Source organism: Macaca mulatta, chromosome 18, assembly GCF_049350105.2.
Source record: "Macaca mulatta isolate MMU2019108-1 chromosome 18, T2T-MMU8v2.0, whole genome shotgun sequence".
NCBI lineage: Eukaryota > Metazoa > Chordata > Mammalia > Primates > Cercopithecidae > Macaca > Macaca mulatta.
This window is the reverse complement of record NC_133423.1, coordinates 21999495-22017003: the sequence shown is the minus strand read 5'-3', so window position 1 is coordinate 22017003 and position 17509 is coordinate 21999495. Positions and strand designations below refer to the sequence as shown.

The following is a 17509-nucleotide window of genomic DNA, read 5'->3' as shown; positions in this document are numbered from 1 at the left end:
AAGCTCCACCTCCTGGGTTCACGCCATTCTCCTGCCTCAGCCTGTCGAGTAGTTGGGACTACAGGCACCTGCTACCACGCCTGGCTAATTTTTTTTTATAGTTTTAGTAGAGACGGGGTTTCACCATGTTAGCCAGGATGGTCTCGATCTCCTGACCTCGTGATCCGCCCGCCTCTGCCTCCCAGAGTGCTGGGATTATAGACGTGAGCCACTGCACCCAGCCATATTTGTTCTTTTATAAAATACTAGCTATTAAATGGGGAAAAAATCTTTCACAGTGACCTTTTTCTGTTCCAATTGCTTTGTGATTAAAAAGGGCCAAAAGATTGTTTAACTACTAGAAGAAAATATTCTGTGTATTCCTGCCAGTGGTCCCTTTTTGAAGACTGGGTTCTCTATAAGAGAAATAACATGTCACCCATCTGTAGATGAACATCTTCGGAACCAGGGAGGTTTCAAAGGTAGGACAGATGCCTGCAAGTAGAAGAAGGGGAATGAAGTTGAGCCAGATCCAGACAAATAGGGCAGCAAAGATTTTTTTCATAGTCAGGTGGTCTCTGGTGAGTGTTTCAGAGTTTATGGCCATGGCAGTGCACGCCCCAAGGCACCTGTCAGCTCTTTCCTTTCCGGGGCGTCAGTCATTGTGAAGGCGAGGCAGTAAAGATTAGTCAGGATTAATGAAGAAGTACCCAGTGGATGGCACGAGGGTATTGACCCAAGAGTCCCCTGACAGAGAAGAGATGTGAGGTCTGTTTAGGGTCTGCAGTGAGAGCCCCAGACCTCTGCCGCACATCCCCACTGGCCAGTGGAGGTGGACGCAGAGGCCCGCGGCAGGCGCATACCCCTGGTAGCCCCACCGTGCCCTGGCAGGCATTTCTGGGTTTCATTGGCATGATGCTGGCAGCTTGTTAGAAAGTTTTAGGTAGCCTTCCTTCAGCACTTTCTTTTTTCCTCTGCCCGAGTGTCGGACATTGCTCTAAGCTCAAACTACAGTGCAACCCGTCTCTTTCCCATCTGCTCCGGATTTGGCCTTCTGTTCTTGTGCATTTGTTACTGTTTGCGTCATTGCTTTTTCAATTGTACAGTGTCATCAGCAGACCAGACAGTCTCATAACCAGGAACTTCGGAGAGTTGGTTTTGTTTTTGTTGTTTTAAATAAGCATAGCGGTAAGCACACGTCGGTTTAACCCTCTTTATTTCAAAGTTGTCACCTTGGTAATCTAGGCGCATGACAGTGGTAGTGCTGGTTCTCAGAACCTGTTTAGAGCATGGCACATGAAAAACAAAACATTCTTTTCACTTTATAGTTATGACTGGCTTTAGCTAGATTATCTACATAAATTCACATGAATTTGGTTCTGAATGATTGAGACTTGTCTCTGTCTTCTGTTGAATGTGAAACAGTGGTCTCAGTCAGGGATCAGCAAACTGTGTTTCATGGGCCCGCCACCTGTTTTTGGAAATAATTTATGAGAACACAGTCACACCCATTCATATAATTATTATTGTCTCTTCTTGGTTTTAAAATATAAGGGCAGAGTTGAGTAGTTGCAACAGAAACCTTATGGATTCTGGCCTAACATACTGTCTGGCCATTTAGGGAAAAAGTTGTTTGACTGTTTACCTATCACTTTGGTAGAGTTGAAGACTAGAGCTGGTGTTGGAAACTCCCTTGGTGAACGTGCTAGTGGTGGTAGAATGAATCTTCTTTAGCGCAGTTTGGCATTTAAAGAGGCTTAACATTTTTCACAACCTTTATATTAGAAAAACTGCTTTCGATAATTCATACAAGGGAAATAATTGATTACAGAAATTTGTATCTGTAGTTACTAAGAAGTTGAAACAACCTGAATCATTAATAGAAAATAAACAATTCATGGTTCATTTGTGCAACAGAATACGATACACTTGTTAAGAATGCAGAACTAGGCCGGGCGCGGTGGCTCAAGCCTGTAATCCTAGCACTTTGGGAGGCTGAGACCATCCTGGCTAACCCGGTGAAACCCCGACTCTACAAAAAATACAAGAAACTAGCCAGGCGAGGTGGTGGGCACCTGTAGTCCCAGCTACTCGGGAGGCTGAGGCAGGAGAATGATGTAAACCCAGGAGCCGGAGCTTGCAGTGAGCTGAGATCCGGCCACTGCACTCCAGCCCGGGCGACAGAGCAAGACTCCGTCTCAAAAAAAAAAAAAAAAAAAAAAAAAGAATGCAGAACTAGCCGGGCATAGTGGCTCACGCCTTTAATTCCAGCACTTTGGGAGGCTGAGGTGGGTAGATCACCTGTGGTAAGGAGTTTGAGACCAGCCTGGGCAACATGGTGAAACCCCGCCTCTATTAAAAATACAAAAGTCATCCAGGTGTGGTGGTGCATGCCTGCAATCCCAGCTACTTGGGAGGCTGAGGCATGAGAATCACGTGAATCCCAGGGCAGAGGCTATGGTGAGCTGAGACTGCAGTATCTGCACTCCAGCTTGGGTGACAGAGACTCTGTCTCAAAAACAACACAAAGAAAACAAAACAGAACTGTCAATGTATGTGGATATGTGTGTTTTACAAGTGAAAAAGAATCAGGTTAAAAGCCAACGTGTATAATATAGATCAGTTTTATAAATATAAATACACGTCAGTGTGTATATTCAGAAAAGAAATGGGAAGGCTGTGTCATTAGAAATTGACAGTGATTGTTTTGATGGGTGAGATTGGAAGCAATCTTTTCTCTTTTACATTGTGCAATAAGCATTTGTTACTTTGATAAAGAAATAAGAAAATGAAGGCCACAGTTACTTGAGTCTGAAGTCTAGATGCACCATACGTGCTTCACTTTGAAAATGGAAGCTGCTGGGCAGGAATTCCCTCAATATCTAGGCCCCTTCCTCACCCACCCACCCCTGACTTTAATAAGTATCTCACCTGTCCCTGGATGACGCCTTGGCTCTGGCCACACAGGAAGAGCTGTTCTTCCTGTGTCTGAATCCCTCCCTGTCTCCCTGCTCATTCATTCATCTCTCGCCTCTATCCTCAGCCTCTTCGTTTATTACAGGCTGTTTTTTTAATCAGTATTTAAACACTGTCATGTCTCGCCCATCTTGCTGGAAGTAAGCAGAGTTCCTCTGTGTGCAGCACTTTCTCCTAAATTCGTTACTCCGCGATTACTTTGTAGAACCTACTGATGTTTTCCAAGTAGATAATTGTGTTCAGTTAATGTTTATTTATTCATTTCCACAGTAAGTATTTACTGTTTTCTGTATGCTGAATGCCAAGGATGCAGAGATGAACAATTCATAGCTTCTGTTCTCAAGGAGCTTATAGGGGAGGGAAAATGCCCCAAACATCCCTTTAATAATTAAAAAAACAACAAAACTTTGGTAGTAGGCTTTTCCTTTGAAGAAGGAGGCTTACTATAAGTTGGTGTTTTACCCACTGATTGAAATACATACATATATATATATATATATATATATTTTTTTTTTTTTTTTGAGATGGTGTCTCACTTGCTCTGTCACCCAGGCTGGAGTGCAGTGGCGCTATCTCTGCTCACTGCAACCTCTGCTTCCCGAGTTCAAGCAATTCTTGTGCCTCAGCCTTCTGCGTAGCTGGGATTACAGGCATGTACCAGCATGCCTGGCTAATTTTTGTACTTTTAGTAGAGACAGGGTTTTGCCACGTTGGCCAGGCTGGTCTTGGACTCCTGGCCTCAAGTGATGTGCCCGCCTTGGCTTCCCAAAGTGCTGGGATTACAGGCATGAGCCGCTGGGATTACAGGCATGAGCCACTGCGACTGGCCAGAAAGATTTTTTTGTTACCTTAATAAGTCATTAGAGAAATGCAAATTAAAACCACAACAAAATACTACTGGCCACCCTGTAGAATGACTGAATTAAATAAAGTGGCAATGCCAAATGCTAAAAGATGGCAGAACAGTGGGATTTCCTCTCCACTGCTGGTGGACATGCAGGGGACAGCCGCTCTGGAAAACAGTTGGACAGTTTCTTATTTAACACATGACTTAGTAATCCCGCTCCTGGGTGTTTACCCAAGAGAAATCATATTCACAGATGAATGTTTATAGTAAACATTTATAGTGGCTTTATTCATAATATCAAAAACTAGAAACAACCTAAATGGCTTTCACTTGGCAAGTAAACACAGTGGGGCATATCCATACTGGAACACTACTCAGCAGAGAAAAGGAATGAATACCAATAGACCCAACAGCTTGGAGGAATTATACATGTATTATGCCGAGTGAAAGAAGCGAGACTCAAAGCTTCACGTGTACTGTATGGTTCCACTTATATGACAAATGGAGACAGCAAAACCAGAGATAGAAAGCAAACCTGTGGCTGCCAAGAGCGGGGTCGAGGGGGCGGGGTTGATTATAAAGGGGCATGTGGGAATTTTGGGGGATGACACAACTGTTCTATATCTTGACTGTGGTGGCAGTTATTCATAGAACTCTACTTTTAAAAAAGTGATTTTATCACTCAATTTTTTTTTTTGCAGTAACAAAATTTTTTTGGATATGTGCTATATTCTCATGGTTTAAAAATTTAAACAATATGAAGGAATATGGTGAAGTTTTAACTCCTAAGTTTCTTATCTTGAAGTCTGTTTAGCATATGTGCATATATGTTCTCATTCTTCTAATACAGAACACAGCTTCCGTCTATAATTTTGTGTACCAGTACTTTCTCCACTTAGTAGTTATGGTTCTTTTCATATTAGTGCATTGAGATCTTCCCTCCATTTCTATAGCAGCATGGCATCTTGTATGAGTGCATGCATGTATTTAGCCAGTTCTCCTTTGATGGACCCACTGTCCACGATGGTGCAGTGAATAACCTTGAACACAGTCACTTCCGCTATAATGCTTATGTTGAAAATATAAATTTATTCCAGTGCCACTGATCTATCAGAATAATGGGAGCTTAACCTGAATTTCATGTTTGCTTATGTGTGATTTCATCCCTGAGAAATACTACGTGACTACAGAATACTGTGGAGTTGTGTAGGAGCACACAAAACACACACACACACACACAACACACACACCCCCGATTTCACCAGCGCCTTCCTCTCACTGTGGGTCACAGCCGTCCACAGCTGGTATTGCAAGCTTCCCTTCCACTAAGATTGGCCTCCTTCCCCCACTTCACAGTAACTCACAAGCTGTAACCCTCTGACCTCCACAAGCTCACTGCAGGTCTTTTTCAAGGTAAAGTGCAGTGGTTTTTTTTTTGCATTTCTTAACCATTTGATGTAGTTAATATTTTCATTTGATGTGTCACTGACAAAGTCTTGAGTGCTGTCTCTGTGACTCCATTTTTGCTAGAGACCCTGCTTTTATTGTTGAATTTTTGCGTAGTGCGGTCATTTTTAGGAGCACAGATGTTGCCTTACGGCAGAAATGGGCTGTAGTAAGTGTGCCGGTCTCTTCATTAGAATAGATTGCCCGGTGGAGGGGGTCAGAGCTTTAAGAGTGAATTTTGGAGGGACTGCCTGCTGCTGTGCTATATTTAAATCATATAATTGGCTTGGTTTTTCCTTTTTCATAAAAAGGTGTGATGATGGAGCTGAAGGGCATGTGTCAGCAAGGGTGGAGGATAATCCTGTACCCTGCAGTCTTAAGTTTGTGGGAGTTTCTGGCTGCATGGTGGTTGTTAAGGAGGCTCTTGCATGTTGGCGCAAGGCAGATGCCTCATGCAGGCAGGACTCCCAGGACAAGGTGAGATGTGGATGCGTCCCCAGATCTGGGTATGAAGTTACGACTTTTCTCCCTCTGACTTCCCCAAAGTCACTGGAAACAGACTCGTAAGCAGGGAAACAGAAAGGACCAGTTATGAGAATGGGAAGTTTCTGATTGTGAGGGAAGCCCCATGGCAAACCGAGACACGTCCACCAAGTGCCCTCCAGGAAGAACGGCTTGCCGAGGCAGTACCATCCCAAGCACAGAAGCAGCACGGGGTAGAGCACGCGTAGCACCATCACTGGAGAAAAGGAGGCGGGGTTAATGCTTGCTTCCCTGAAGCTGCGAAGATGAAAGCCAAAAATGAGAGAGGAGGAAGAAATTTTAGGAAGTGTACCCGAGTGTTTATTTTGATATTTTACTCTCAAAAAGTTTTATGTTGAAAACTTTGGGAACCCTGCCAGCTTATCAGTTCACTATTTCTTTAAAGAGTTCTATTTAAAAACAAAGTAACTCGGAACTGAGTAGGAAGACATGTTCCTTTTCTGATCTTAGTTAACTGTTAAAAAGTTCACTCAAAGCCCTCAATCTCAGCTTATAGTACAGTAAAGCCAGGAGGAAGCAAACGGTGGTGGCTTTACACTGGAATGCCGTTTTCCCACTTTTTAAACTTACAAAAGCAGAAGGAGCTAGTAATACTGAGGAACAGAAGTTAGGAAAATAAATTTGGGAAAGCACCTTTGAGTAAGTTTGTTTTTAAAATCTAACAGAGGAAGAAAGTCATTAGGTAATTGTGACCAGGCAGGTTTGATCCGGAAACTGGTGTTTTAAACCTCATTTTCTTGTCACCAGTGAATTGGAAAGCCTGCTCTTATTTTTGAATTGCAGAGTTCATTTCTGCATTTCTCATAAAGATGCTGAAACAGAAGGATGTCTCTCACACATTGATTCATCTTTTGAAAATAGCTACTGATTTGCTAAGCTCTTCATTTCTTACCTTAGGGTTTTCTTATTGGCATTTCCGTATTAAAATTGTCTTGATGTTAATATTACTACACAAGAAGAAATAGAATATTAAACCTGTCACCTTAATAGGAAATCTAATTTTCCTTTCTGTGGGGTCTCTTGCCCTATTGAATTGTTAGATACGTTTTTTTTCTTTGTAATTTGTTTTGGTGAAGCAGTCTTGCTTTTAGAAAGATGTCTTGACTTTCAGTTGATTTTTTTTTTTTTTTTTGAGATGGAGCCTTGCTCTGTCTCCCAGGCTGGAGTGCAAATGGCACAATCTTCTCGGCTCACTGCAACCTCTGCCTCCCAGGTTCAAGCAATTCTTCCTCCCCAGCCTCCTGCGTGGGGTAGCTGGGATTATAGGCACCCCCCATCATGCCCGGCTAACTTTTGGTTTTTTTTTTTTGAGACGGAGTCTTGCTCTGTCTCCCAGGCTGGAGTACAATGGCCTGATCTCAGCTCACTCCAAGCTCCACCCCCCTGGGGTTCACACCATTCTCCTGCCTCAGCCTCCTGAGTAACTGGGACTACAGCCACCCGCCACTATGCCTGGCTCATTTTTTGTATTTTTAGTAGAGACGGGGTTTCACCATGTTAGCCAGGATGGTCTCGATCTCCTGACCTCGTGATCCGCCTGCCTCACCCTCCCAAAGTGCTGGGATTATAGACATGAGCCACTGCCCCTGGCCCCAGTTGATTTTTATATGTAGAAAATGTAGAAAGCATTAGGTACTAGATTTTTAAATATCTTTATTGAAATACAGAACTATTGCTCATGACTTTAAAGCTTTAAAATAAAGGCTTGTTACCTCTTATTCACTCTTTGGCTGCATAAATGCTAATCCAAAAGGTTAGGGATTGTTCTTGGCTTATTTTGTGTAATCAAATCTTTAAGAATATTTTTGGGTGGCACTAGCTTCTTTGCTTTGTTCTCTCTCCTGTTGTTTCCCCCAGAGATGAACAGCATTGGTATAACTTTTAACTTGAAGAAATTTTTTCCTTTGGATTCAAGATGCTTTTGAATATCTACCAGACTGATTTGGTTTATTTAAAAGGCAGTATTTTTCTACTCTTTTTAAGTGGAAGTTGGATGCATAACTTGACTATTACAAGAGCATTTCCTGACTGGTGTGTCCCACGCTGCCTGTCCCCTTTGTTAATTGTCCTGGTGTTCTCGAAGCATCCTGGGAGGCAGGCACTGTTGCAAGCCCACCTCACAGGGGTGGGAGTGGACATTCCTGCAGGTTGAGTGGCTTTCCCCAGGTCCTGTGATTCATGAGGCAGAGACCAGGTGCCAGCTCATCTTAGGTGCTGCCGGCCAGACTCAGCCACTCCGATTTGCCTGCCGGTTTGAACGAGGACATGTTTGTCAAGCAGTTAATGAGAAAATGATTTTGAAAATTGTAGTCAGTCTGGGCACAGTGGCTCACACCTGTAATCCCAGCACTTTGGGAGGCTGAGGTCCGCGGATCACTTCAGGCAGGAGTTCGAGACCAGCCTAGCCAACATGGTGAGACCTGGTCTCTACTAAAAATACAAAAATTAGCCGGGCGTGGTGATGGGCGCTTTTAGCCCCAGCTACTTGGGAGGCTGAGGCATGAGAGTTCCTTGAACCCAGGAGGCGGAGGTTGCAGTGAGCCAAGATTACACCACTGCACTCCAGCCTAGGCAACAGAATGAGACTCAATCTCAAAAAAATGTAATCATTTCTTTATCATGTAGATTGCAATCACTTCTTGATGTTATCTCACATGAAAACTTATTCTTTCTTCAGTGTTTAATGAGTTTAGAGCCAGATTTTGTTCCATTCATGAGGCTTGACAGCTCTTTAATTTCCTTGTGATATGACATTGTTTAGTTCTAGACTGCTATGCATGTCATAACCAAAGAATTTGTTTTAAAGTTAAGCCACTAATTTACCTCAAAGGTTCTGCATGGAGATACATTCAATTAACATATCTCAGCCTGAGTGGGAAACTTTTAAATATAAGAAAATTCGGCTTATCTACTTGACAGCGTTTGCTGTCTGTCTCTCCCTAATCCGCTAAGTATACCAGCAGGCAGCCTCCTTAAAATTGTTCCAAAGTTATCTGTTCTTGAGATGATCAAGTGATATTATTTAAAACAAAAATCCTTCTAGAAAACTTGCCTTATATAATGAATAATTACTTCGTCATTAAAGGGTAGCCAGAGATTTCATTTAACATGGCATACTAAATAAAACAGCATATTCCGTCTACCACAAATTAGGTGGTGGCTTTACTTAGTACTTACTGATACGTTTTCATGTATTTTCAGTAAAAGATTTATATAATGTTATTTCAAACACCTGGATGTTTGTGTTGAATCAAAAACCTGTGTTTTTGAGAGAGAATTTTTTTTTACCCTTATGATAATTTAACCGATCCTCCTAAAATTAGCCCCGTCATGGTTACCTCAGCCTTGTCCTCAATTTTATTTTTACTATATATTTTTTTAAAGTTTTCTGGTTTTGTTACTGTATTCCTAAATACAGGTTGAGTATCCCTAAACTGAAAGTGTTTTGAATTTTAGATGTTTTTGGATCTCGGCATATTCAAATATACATAATATCTTGGGACTCTAATTGTGATATTTGTTCATGTTTCATATATACCTTATATACATAGCTTGAAGGTACTTTTATAAAATAATTTTAAATTTGTGCATGAGACAGTTCCGACTGTGACCCGTCACATGAGGTCAGGCATGACATTTTTCACGTGTAGTGTCATGTCAACACTCAGTTTTGGATTTGGGGACCTGTAATAATGATTTAAACTGTTACAAAAGAGTTCTTAATTGTTTGAATGCATCTGTTTTCATTCTCTTAAGTGACTTTCTCTCCTTCCTCCAGCAAATGAAGAAACACCCCTGCCGCCAGTGTGACAAGTCTTTCAGCTCGTCCCACAGCCTGTGCCGGCACAACCGGATCAAGCACAAAGGCATCAGGAAAGTGTACGCCTGCTCGTAAGTCCTGGTTTCTAACGGGACGCAGTCAGAAGACTCAGGAGGAACCTCTGGAAGGTTTTTCGTGTAGTACCATCAATTTGCTGTGCTCCACAGTTGCTAGATTACATTTCTATTATTGTTTTGGCATAGAGTTTTTGGATTGGGTTGTCACACTTAAATACGAAAATAAAAAGCATTTTCTTGCATATCTCATGTACATTTTTTCTGAGACAGACAGAGTCTCACTCTGTTGCCCAGGCTGGAGTGCAGTGGTGCAGTTTTGGCTCACTGCCACCTCTGCCTCCCAGGTTCAAGTGATTCCCCTGCCTCAACCTCCTGAGTAGCTGGATTATAGGAACGTACCACCACTCCCAGCTCATGTTTGTATTTTTAGTAGAGACCGGGTTTCACCTTGTTAGCCAGGCTGGTCTCGAACTCCTGACCTTGGGTGATCCACTGCTTCGACCTTGTAAAGTGCTAGGATTACAGGCATGAGCCCTGGCACCCAGCCTGATCCCTGAGTGTCCTGGGGGAGCGATTGATTGGCAGTACATGGTCTCTCTGCACACACTGAGGTGATTCGGCTAGCTTCAGGGCTGGTCACAGATTCAGTCCTCGGCTGGGCCCTTTGCGGTCACAGCATATCCTGTCTACCACAAATTAGGTAGTCACTTTACTATTTACTGATATGTTTTCATATTTATGAATATATGAAATTTTTGAAAAATAATTGACCTATTTTAATAAAGCAGGCCAAAGATAGTTTAGAAAACAGGTTGGCTGGGGGCAGTCACCACCAAAGGTGGGACAGCCTGTGACCAAATCCAAGGGACTGGGTGGGCCAACATCAACCCAGACTGCAGTGGACAGTCATAAGCAGCTACTTCATACATGAACACCAGAATATATCTCATCATTAGTGAAAGTCTCTCACTCACTCAACTGGAATGTGCCTGGAGTGGGTTGATAAGAAGAAAGCATGGCTCATGAGAGAGCCAAGGACCCTGAGGCTAAAGCACTGAAATGTTACATGGATGTCAGTGTAGGCCAGATGGACCCTATGGATCGGGAGAGTCATGAAGTTTGGCTGTCAGATTTGCAGGGGGTTATAATTGGGTAGGAATCATCTGATTCAGTGAAGTTGAAGCTGTTTAAAGTCTATATGTTGAGACCAAATCAAAATCAGAATTTAGAAGGATGCTCTGGGCCAAGATGACAATGGGAGGTCTGGCCCATAATGCTTCACTGATAGGTTTTGCTTATTTCCCCATGAACTTACCGTAAAATGCTGGGATTGTTCCACTAACTTATGGCCAACAAAAAATTCATCCTCATGGAGAGCCCCCATCCTTTGTGGGTGGTCCTGGCTCCTGCCACTGCCCTGCAAGGGTCTCTAATAGGAGGTCATCAGGGTTTAGGGCCAATCATTATAAATTCCTCCGAAGCCATTTTGAAGGCAGATTTGAGACCACAAGAGACTTTTTGTCCTTCCCTGCAGTAGCATTATTAATACCTGGTTTTATAGCATCCATAATGACTAGGGCCATTACCTCTGTTTTTTTTTTTTTTTTTTTTTTTTAAGACGGCTCTTGTTGCCCAGGCTGGAGTGCAATGACACGATCTCGGCTCACTGCAACCTCTGCCTTCTGGGTTCAACTGATTATCCTGCCTCAGCCTCCTGGGTAGCTGGGATTACAGGCACGCACCACCATGCCTGGCTAATTTTGTATTTTTAGTAGAGACAGGGTTTCTCCATGTTGGGCAGGCTGGTCTTGAACTCCCAACCTCAGGTGATCCACCCACCTTGGCCTCCCAAAGTTCTGGGATTACAGATGTGAGCCACTGCACCCAGCCAACTTGTTTTCTAAACTATCTTTGGCCTGCTTTATTAAAGAAAAGAGGTCAATTATTTTTCAGAGAAAAACGATTTTTGATCTGCTTATCATCTACTGAGTGACCACACATACTCAACTACCATGAGTATAAACATGCATGTTGCTTTTGTGCTTGGAGGCATTTGGGCTGGACACTCATGTCTTTGTCACGGCAGAGGATAGGAATAATTAACAGCAGCACGAAGGAGTCAAGGAGGGACTTTACACTAACGTGTTCAGCATGGTGCTCATTCTGAGAATACTGAGTCATTGAAAACTTTTGAAATGCAGTATTTTCCCCTTTCCCTTTAAAATTAAAGCCATCTAGACCTGTAAATCAAGGGACACTCCTAGCAAAACTGCTGCTTGCGTGTTGAACTGTGGTGTGAACTGAGCTCATTAGACCTGTCTGTGTGAACGATGGCTCGGGAGGCCCTTCAACCATGAGTTCTTCCACAGGAGCTTATTTTGTCAGCAAGTGCGTTATCTCCTTGCCTTTCACCCCACAGGCACTGCCCAGACTCCAGACGTACCTTTACCAAGCGACTGATGCTGGAGAAGCACGTCCAGCTGATGCATGGCATCAAGGACCCTGACCTGAAAGAAATGACAGATGCCACCAATGAGGAGGAAACAGAAATAAAAGAAGACACCAAGGTCTAACACTGCAGATGTTTGCTTTACAGTGAAATTGTGTTGACCTGCCTTTCCCTTTTTATTTTTATTTTTTAAGTGTTTGTTGCATAGTTACAGTTTTAAAAATTCAGACTGACCAGGCACAGCAGCTCAACGCCTGTAATCCCAGCACTTTGGGAGGCTGAGGCGGGCGGATCATCTGAAGTCAGGAGTTCAAGACCAGCCTGGCCAACAGGGTGAAACCCTGTCTCTATCAAAAAATACAAAAAGTAGCCGGGCATGGTGGCAGGCGCCTTAATCCCAGCTACGTGGGAGGCTGAGGCAGGAAAATCATTTGAACCCGGGAGGCGGAGGTTGCAGTGAGCCGAGATAAAGTCATTGTACTCAAACCTGGGGGACAAGCGCAGGACTTTTCTCTCAAAAAGTTTAAAGAAATAGTTTAGGCTGGGCACGGTGGCTCATGCCTGTAATCCCCACACTTTGGGATGACAAGGCAGGCTGATTACTTGAAGCTAGAAGTTCGAGACCAGCCTGGTCAACATGGTGAAACCCCGTCTCTGCTAAAAGTACAAAAGTTAGCCGGGTATGGTGAAACTCGCCTGTAATCCCTAGCTACTCAGGAGGCCGAGGCAGAAGAATCGCTGGAACTTGGGAAGTAGAGGTTGCAGTATGCTGAGATCACGCCACTGCACTCTAGTCTGGGCAAAAGAGCAAGACTCTGTCTCAAAAAAAAAAAAAAAGATATTTAAAAAGCCCTCCTGTCTTTGGTGCTGTGCTAGGTCTGGAATGTAACCAAGTAAAAGCTTATGTGTGCTTTCGGGGAGTTAATCATTGAGTAAAACCTCATCAGAATACAAGTCAGACTGGTGTGGCATTAAAATACAATACTTGAAGTGCTCCTGGTGATGTGTGAAGCCAGGCTCGGTGGCTCACACCTGTAATCCCAGCACTTTGGGAGGCTGAGGCAGACAATCACGAGGTCAGGAGTTCGAGACCAGCCTGGCCAATATGGTGAAACCCCGTCTCTACTAAAAATACAAAAATTCGCCGGGCATGGTGGTGCACACCTATAGTTCCAGCTAAGCGGAAGGCTGAGACAGGAGAATTGCTTGAACCCAGGAGGCAGAGGTTGTAGTGAGCCAAGATAGTGCCACTGCACTCCAGGCTGGGCAACAGTGCAAGACTCCATCTCAAAAAAAAAAAAAAGAAAAAAGAAAAAGTGTGTGCAAAGGTAGCTTCAGGTCATGGCCACATGTGAAGGTGCACATGAACAGAGCAGAAAAGCTGGGGCAGAGAGGAGGGACACATGGGCTTGGGAAGGGGATTCAAAGTAGGATTTAGAGCCCTGGAAGGGAAGGATAAATGGCAGATGCAGCAGGGGAAATGATGTGAAGGAAAGGGTAGGGAAAGCTTCCAGTGGCTCTCAGTCGAAAAGCAAAATCCTGACTCTTTCCCACAAGGGGCGTTACAGACAGTCCACCTCCGCATCTCTCGGACTCTGGTTCCTGCGGGCTCCCTGAGCACTCCTTCCTACTGGCTCTGGCCACCCTTCTGTCCCCCACTCACAAGCCTGTTCCCACCTTAGGCCTTGGCACTCACAGCTTCCTATGCCTGACTGCTTTCCCCACACTGCATCAGGTCTCTTTTCAAATGTCACCTGGCACCAGGCTGTCCCTGACCATACTACATCACCTAGCAGCTGCACACACACCCCCATTGCTTCCCATGGCCTCCATCCCACCCTGCTTGGTTGTCATGGGTCTGACGTGCTGCATATTTTCTAATGTGTTTCTGTTCATCTAACTCCGCTGTAACAAATCCCAGGAAGCTAGGAGCTCATCTGTCCGCTGCTATGCCCACTGGCCAGAGCAGTACCTGGTAACAACAGCTGGTAGGTTTCTGTCTGGAGTGGAAGAAAGGCGCAGGCCTCCGGGTGGGGTGGCAGACACACAGCTCTAAAGCCCCTAAATCCCAAAGCGTTCAGCACTTGTTTTCCTGGCAGCTCTAAAGTAAGAGAACCGATCATTTATCAGCCATCGGGAAGAATGGTTTTCAATCGTATCATTTGCTCTCTTTCCCTGAAAGGTCCCCAGTCCCAAGCGGAAGTTGGAAGAACCAGTTCTGGAGTTCAGGCCTCCCCGAGGAGCCATCACTCAACCATTGAAAAAGCTGAAAATCAATGTGTTTAAGGTCCACAAGTGTGCCGTGTGTGGCTTCACCACCGAAAACCTGCTGCAGTTCCACGAACACATCCCTCAGCACAAATCCGATGGTTCTTCCTACCAGTGCCGGGAGTGTGGCCTCTGCTACACGTCTCACGTCTCTTTATCCAGGCACCTCTTCATCGTACACAAGTTAAAGGAACCTCAGCCAGTGTCCAAGCAGAATGGGGCTGGGGAAGATAACCAACAGGAGAACAAACCCAGCCACGAGGATGAATCCCCCGATGGCGCCGTGTCAGACAGAAAGTGCAAAGTGTGCGCAAAAACTTTTGAAACTGAAGCTGCCTTAAATACTCACATGCGGACACACGGCATGGCCTTCATCAAATCCAAAAGGATGAGCTCAGCCGAGAAATAGCCACAGATGCTCCATGAGGAAAATCCCTGTCCACATTGGAATAAAAAAGACATTTTTGTTACAAAAGGTTTGCAGTATAATAGAGTTAACAGTACTGTCTAGGCTGTTGCAATATATTCTCTTTCAACGTACCTTCCTTCACCTCGTCGTATGTATCCTCGATAAGTATTAAAACAGTATTTGAGTTTCAAAGAGTTTGTATATATTTAAATGAATAACTTTTTATACTCTACTCTTTGTTACATGTTTGTATCAGTATTTAGTGGAAAACCATTTGAGTTGTTTTGGGTTAGAATTTTTCTTTTTGTACTGTTTCTTTAAAACAGAGTTCTTAGTAACAGGGGCAGTTCCTGAATTCAAATAAACCATTTTGTATGTTTGGATTTTGAATGGGTTAACTAATTACAGGCTAAAATAATGCCTTTTTTAGTGTTTTTAATTTTTAGAATTCACTACATAAATTGTAAGTAATTGTGGATCTCAAAAACACTAGGAACTTTTAAGTGTCTTAGCACTTCCTCGATGTGCCTGCCCTGAGGGAGTGAGTTCACATTTGAGACAACTGCACTCCACTGTGGGCGTGCCTTTGTCTTCAGGCCACGCCGAAGGGTGTTTAAAGTAGCCTTGCAGGTCGCTTCTTTCCCAGGGGTGGATAAAAACTGAAGCCAGGAATCTAATAAGGAATGCTGATTTCCTCAATTCTATTTTGAGGAATGGGGAAGGCTATTGTTTTTTTCTGGGCAGATCTGCAAGGCTGGCTTTAAGAGCACAAGGAGGGAAAGTAACGAAAGGGCTGGACTACTATAAAAGTTACAAATACGTAGTTAGACCAATAGATTTCTATAGTCAGGTTTTTGTCATGTAATTTATTAACTATTACAGAAACACAACGAAGAATATCAAGTATTTCTCTGGCTCTTGACAGAAAAAAAATCAGTTGACTTAACCCTTTGCTGTCAAAAGAGTTGGCGTTTCCTGGTCTGGGTGCTACTGCCAAACGTTCTGGTACTTAGAGTCGGGATGCACAACTTCCACCACCGACTTATCAATGCAGCCGCCTGTGTATTGCAATTGGCCGTTACCTTAAGCACTGAGCCACCCGGGTTTAGTTCAGCCATTTCAAGAGTATATTTAACGTCGGTAGTTCTGCTTTATTAAAATGCAGCAGAGGTACTCTTCTGTCCCTTCCGTTTATAGTTCTCTGAGAGAGTTCTATTTTTTGGTTTCGTTTTGTGTTTTCTTTTGCATTTTATATCTTGTATTTATCCCTGAACATGTTTTGTACTTTTTTTTTTTTTTTTAAGAAAAGGAATTCTTCTGTGTATATATAGATACTTGCATGATATACTGTAGTCAACGTTCGGTTCCTCGAAAGGTCTTGCTGCTGTCAGGTGTTATGCACTCCATCCATCATAACTGTATGAAACACATTTCATATGTAAATAAACGTGGGACATTTGGCCCTTGTGCTTCTGTGAGAGAGTTATTGACGGTGGGTCTCTGACATCTTCGTGAAGCTTGGGAAGTGATTAATTGCAGGGACAAGCTACAGGATGTTGCAGAATTCTTCCCACTCAGAAGAATGGCATATTCGTTCTCATTAGTAATCGGCTATTTTGTCACTTTCTCGTTGACTCCATCAGTATCATCGGTACAATCCGAGGGTGTGAATTTCAGCTTGAAATTCCATTGCTGTTACTTGTTATGGTTGTATTGCTCTAAGTTGTATTCATAGCACTTTCATGTTTCTGCATTTGAACCTTGCAATAAGCCTGTGTGGTAAGCCACATAGGTCCGAATAACCTACTTTTACAGTTGAGGAAGCTGAGCTCAGATTCAGTTATTTGCCGAAGCCCTCATAGCTGGTAAGTGGCTTTGCATATTAGAACCCAAATATTTTGCTTTCTAAATCTAATGCTCGCTCTATGTGGTTATGTACATATTGACAAATATTCATTTATTCAACAAATAAAAAGTATGTACAAAACATGATACAGAATTTTTGTTGTTGGCACTATGACTTTATAAATAACCTGAAAGTCTTTCTACTCTTAAGTACCCAGAGATGCTTAATATAAAATTAACACCTGTTAAATGCATAGGTGAGAAAACAAAAGTTTTTAAAAATATCCAGAGGTCCAAAATGAAGAAACTAAAATCTAGAGTCCAGAAAAACACTACACAATGCTGTAACCCTGGGGGAAAACCTGGATTGTTCAGCTGAAGAGGGAATTGGTAAACTGGAAGATAGCCCTTGAGAAAATTAGCCTCAGCACAGAGATAAAGTGACATTTCCAATATGAAAGAGAGGTTAGGAATCAAGAACAAAATGAGAAGATCTAGCTTCATTTTAACGGAAGTTCCAGAAAGGGGGACTAGAGAGAACTGGGAAGATAGTGTAGAAAATCTTAGCCATTGGCCGGGCGCGGTGGCTCAAGCCTGTAATCCCAGCACGTTGGGAGGCCAAGATGAGCGGATCACAAGGTCAGGAGATCGAGACCATCCTGGCTAACATGCTGAAACCCCGTCTCTACTAAAAAATACAAAAAAAAAACTAGCCGGGCGAGGTGGTGGGCGCCTGTAGTCCCAGCTACCCGGGAGGCTGAGGCAGGAGAATGGCGTAAACCCGGGAGGCAGAGCTTGCAGTGAGCTGAGATCGTGCCACTGCACTCCAGCCTGGGCGACAGAGCGAGACTCCGTCTCAAAAAAAAAAAAAAAAAGAAAAGAAAATCTTAGCCATTAATGAAAGACATTA

The 17509-nt window shown here is 43.4% G+C and overlaps 1 protein-coding gene across 50 annotated transcripts in view; it reads left to right on the top strand.

Annotated features, from left to right (window-relative positions):
• The window catches only part of ZNF532 (zinc finger protein 532), a 127776-nt gene extending 111030 nt beyond the window's left edge, over positions 1–16746 (top strand). For 35 of the 50 annotated variants that reach the window (XM_077974696.1, XM_077974681.1, XM_001089453.5 and 32 more), the window contains 3 exons: positions 9570–9682; positions 12048–12195; positions 14260–16746. In XM_077974696.1, the coding sequence (XP_077830822.1) occupies positions 9570–9682; positions 12048–12195; positions 14260–14754 (756 nt within the window). In that variant the 3' untranslated portion in view covers positions 14755–16746. The remainder of the gene's footprint in view (positions 1–9569; positions 9683–12047; positions 12196–14259) is intronic. The other 15 variants (XM_077974686.1, XM_077974707.1, XM_077974685.1 and 12 more) reach the window with 2 other exon arrangements.
• Positions 16747–17509: the final 763 nt, after the last annotated feature.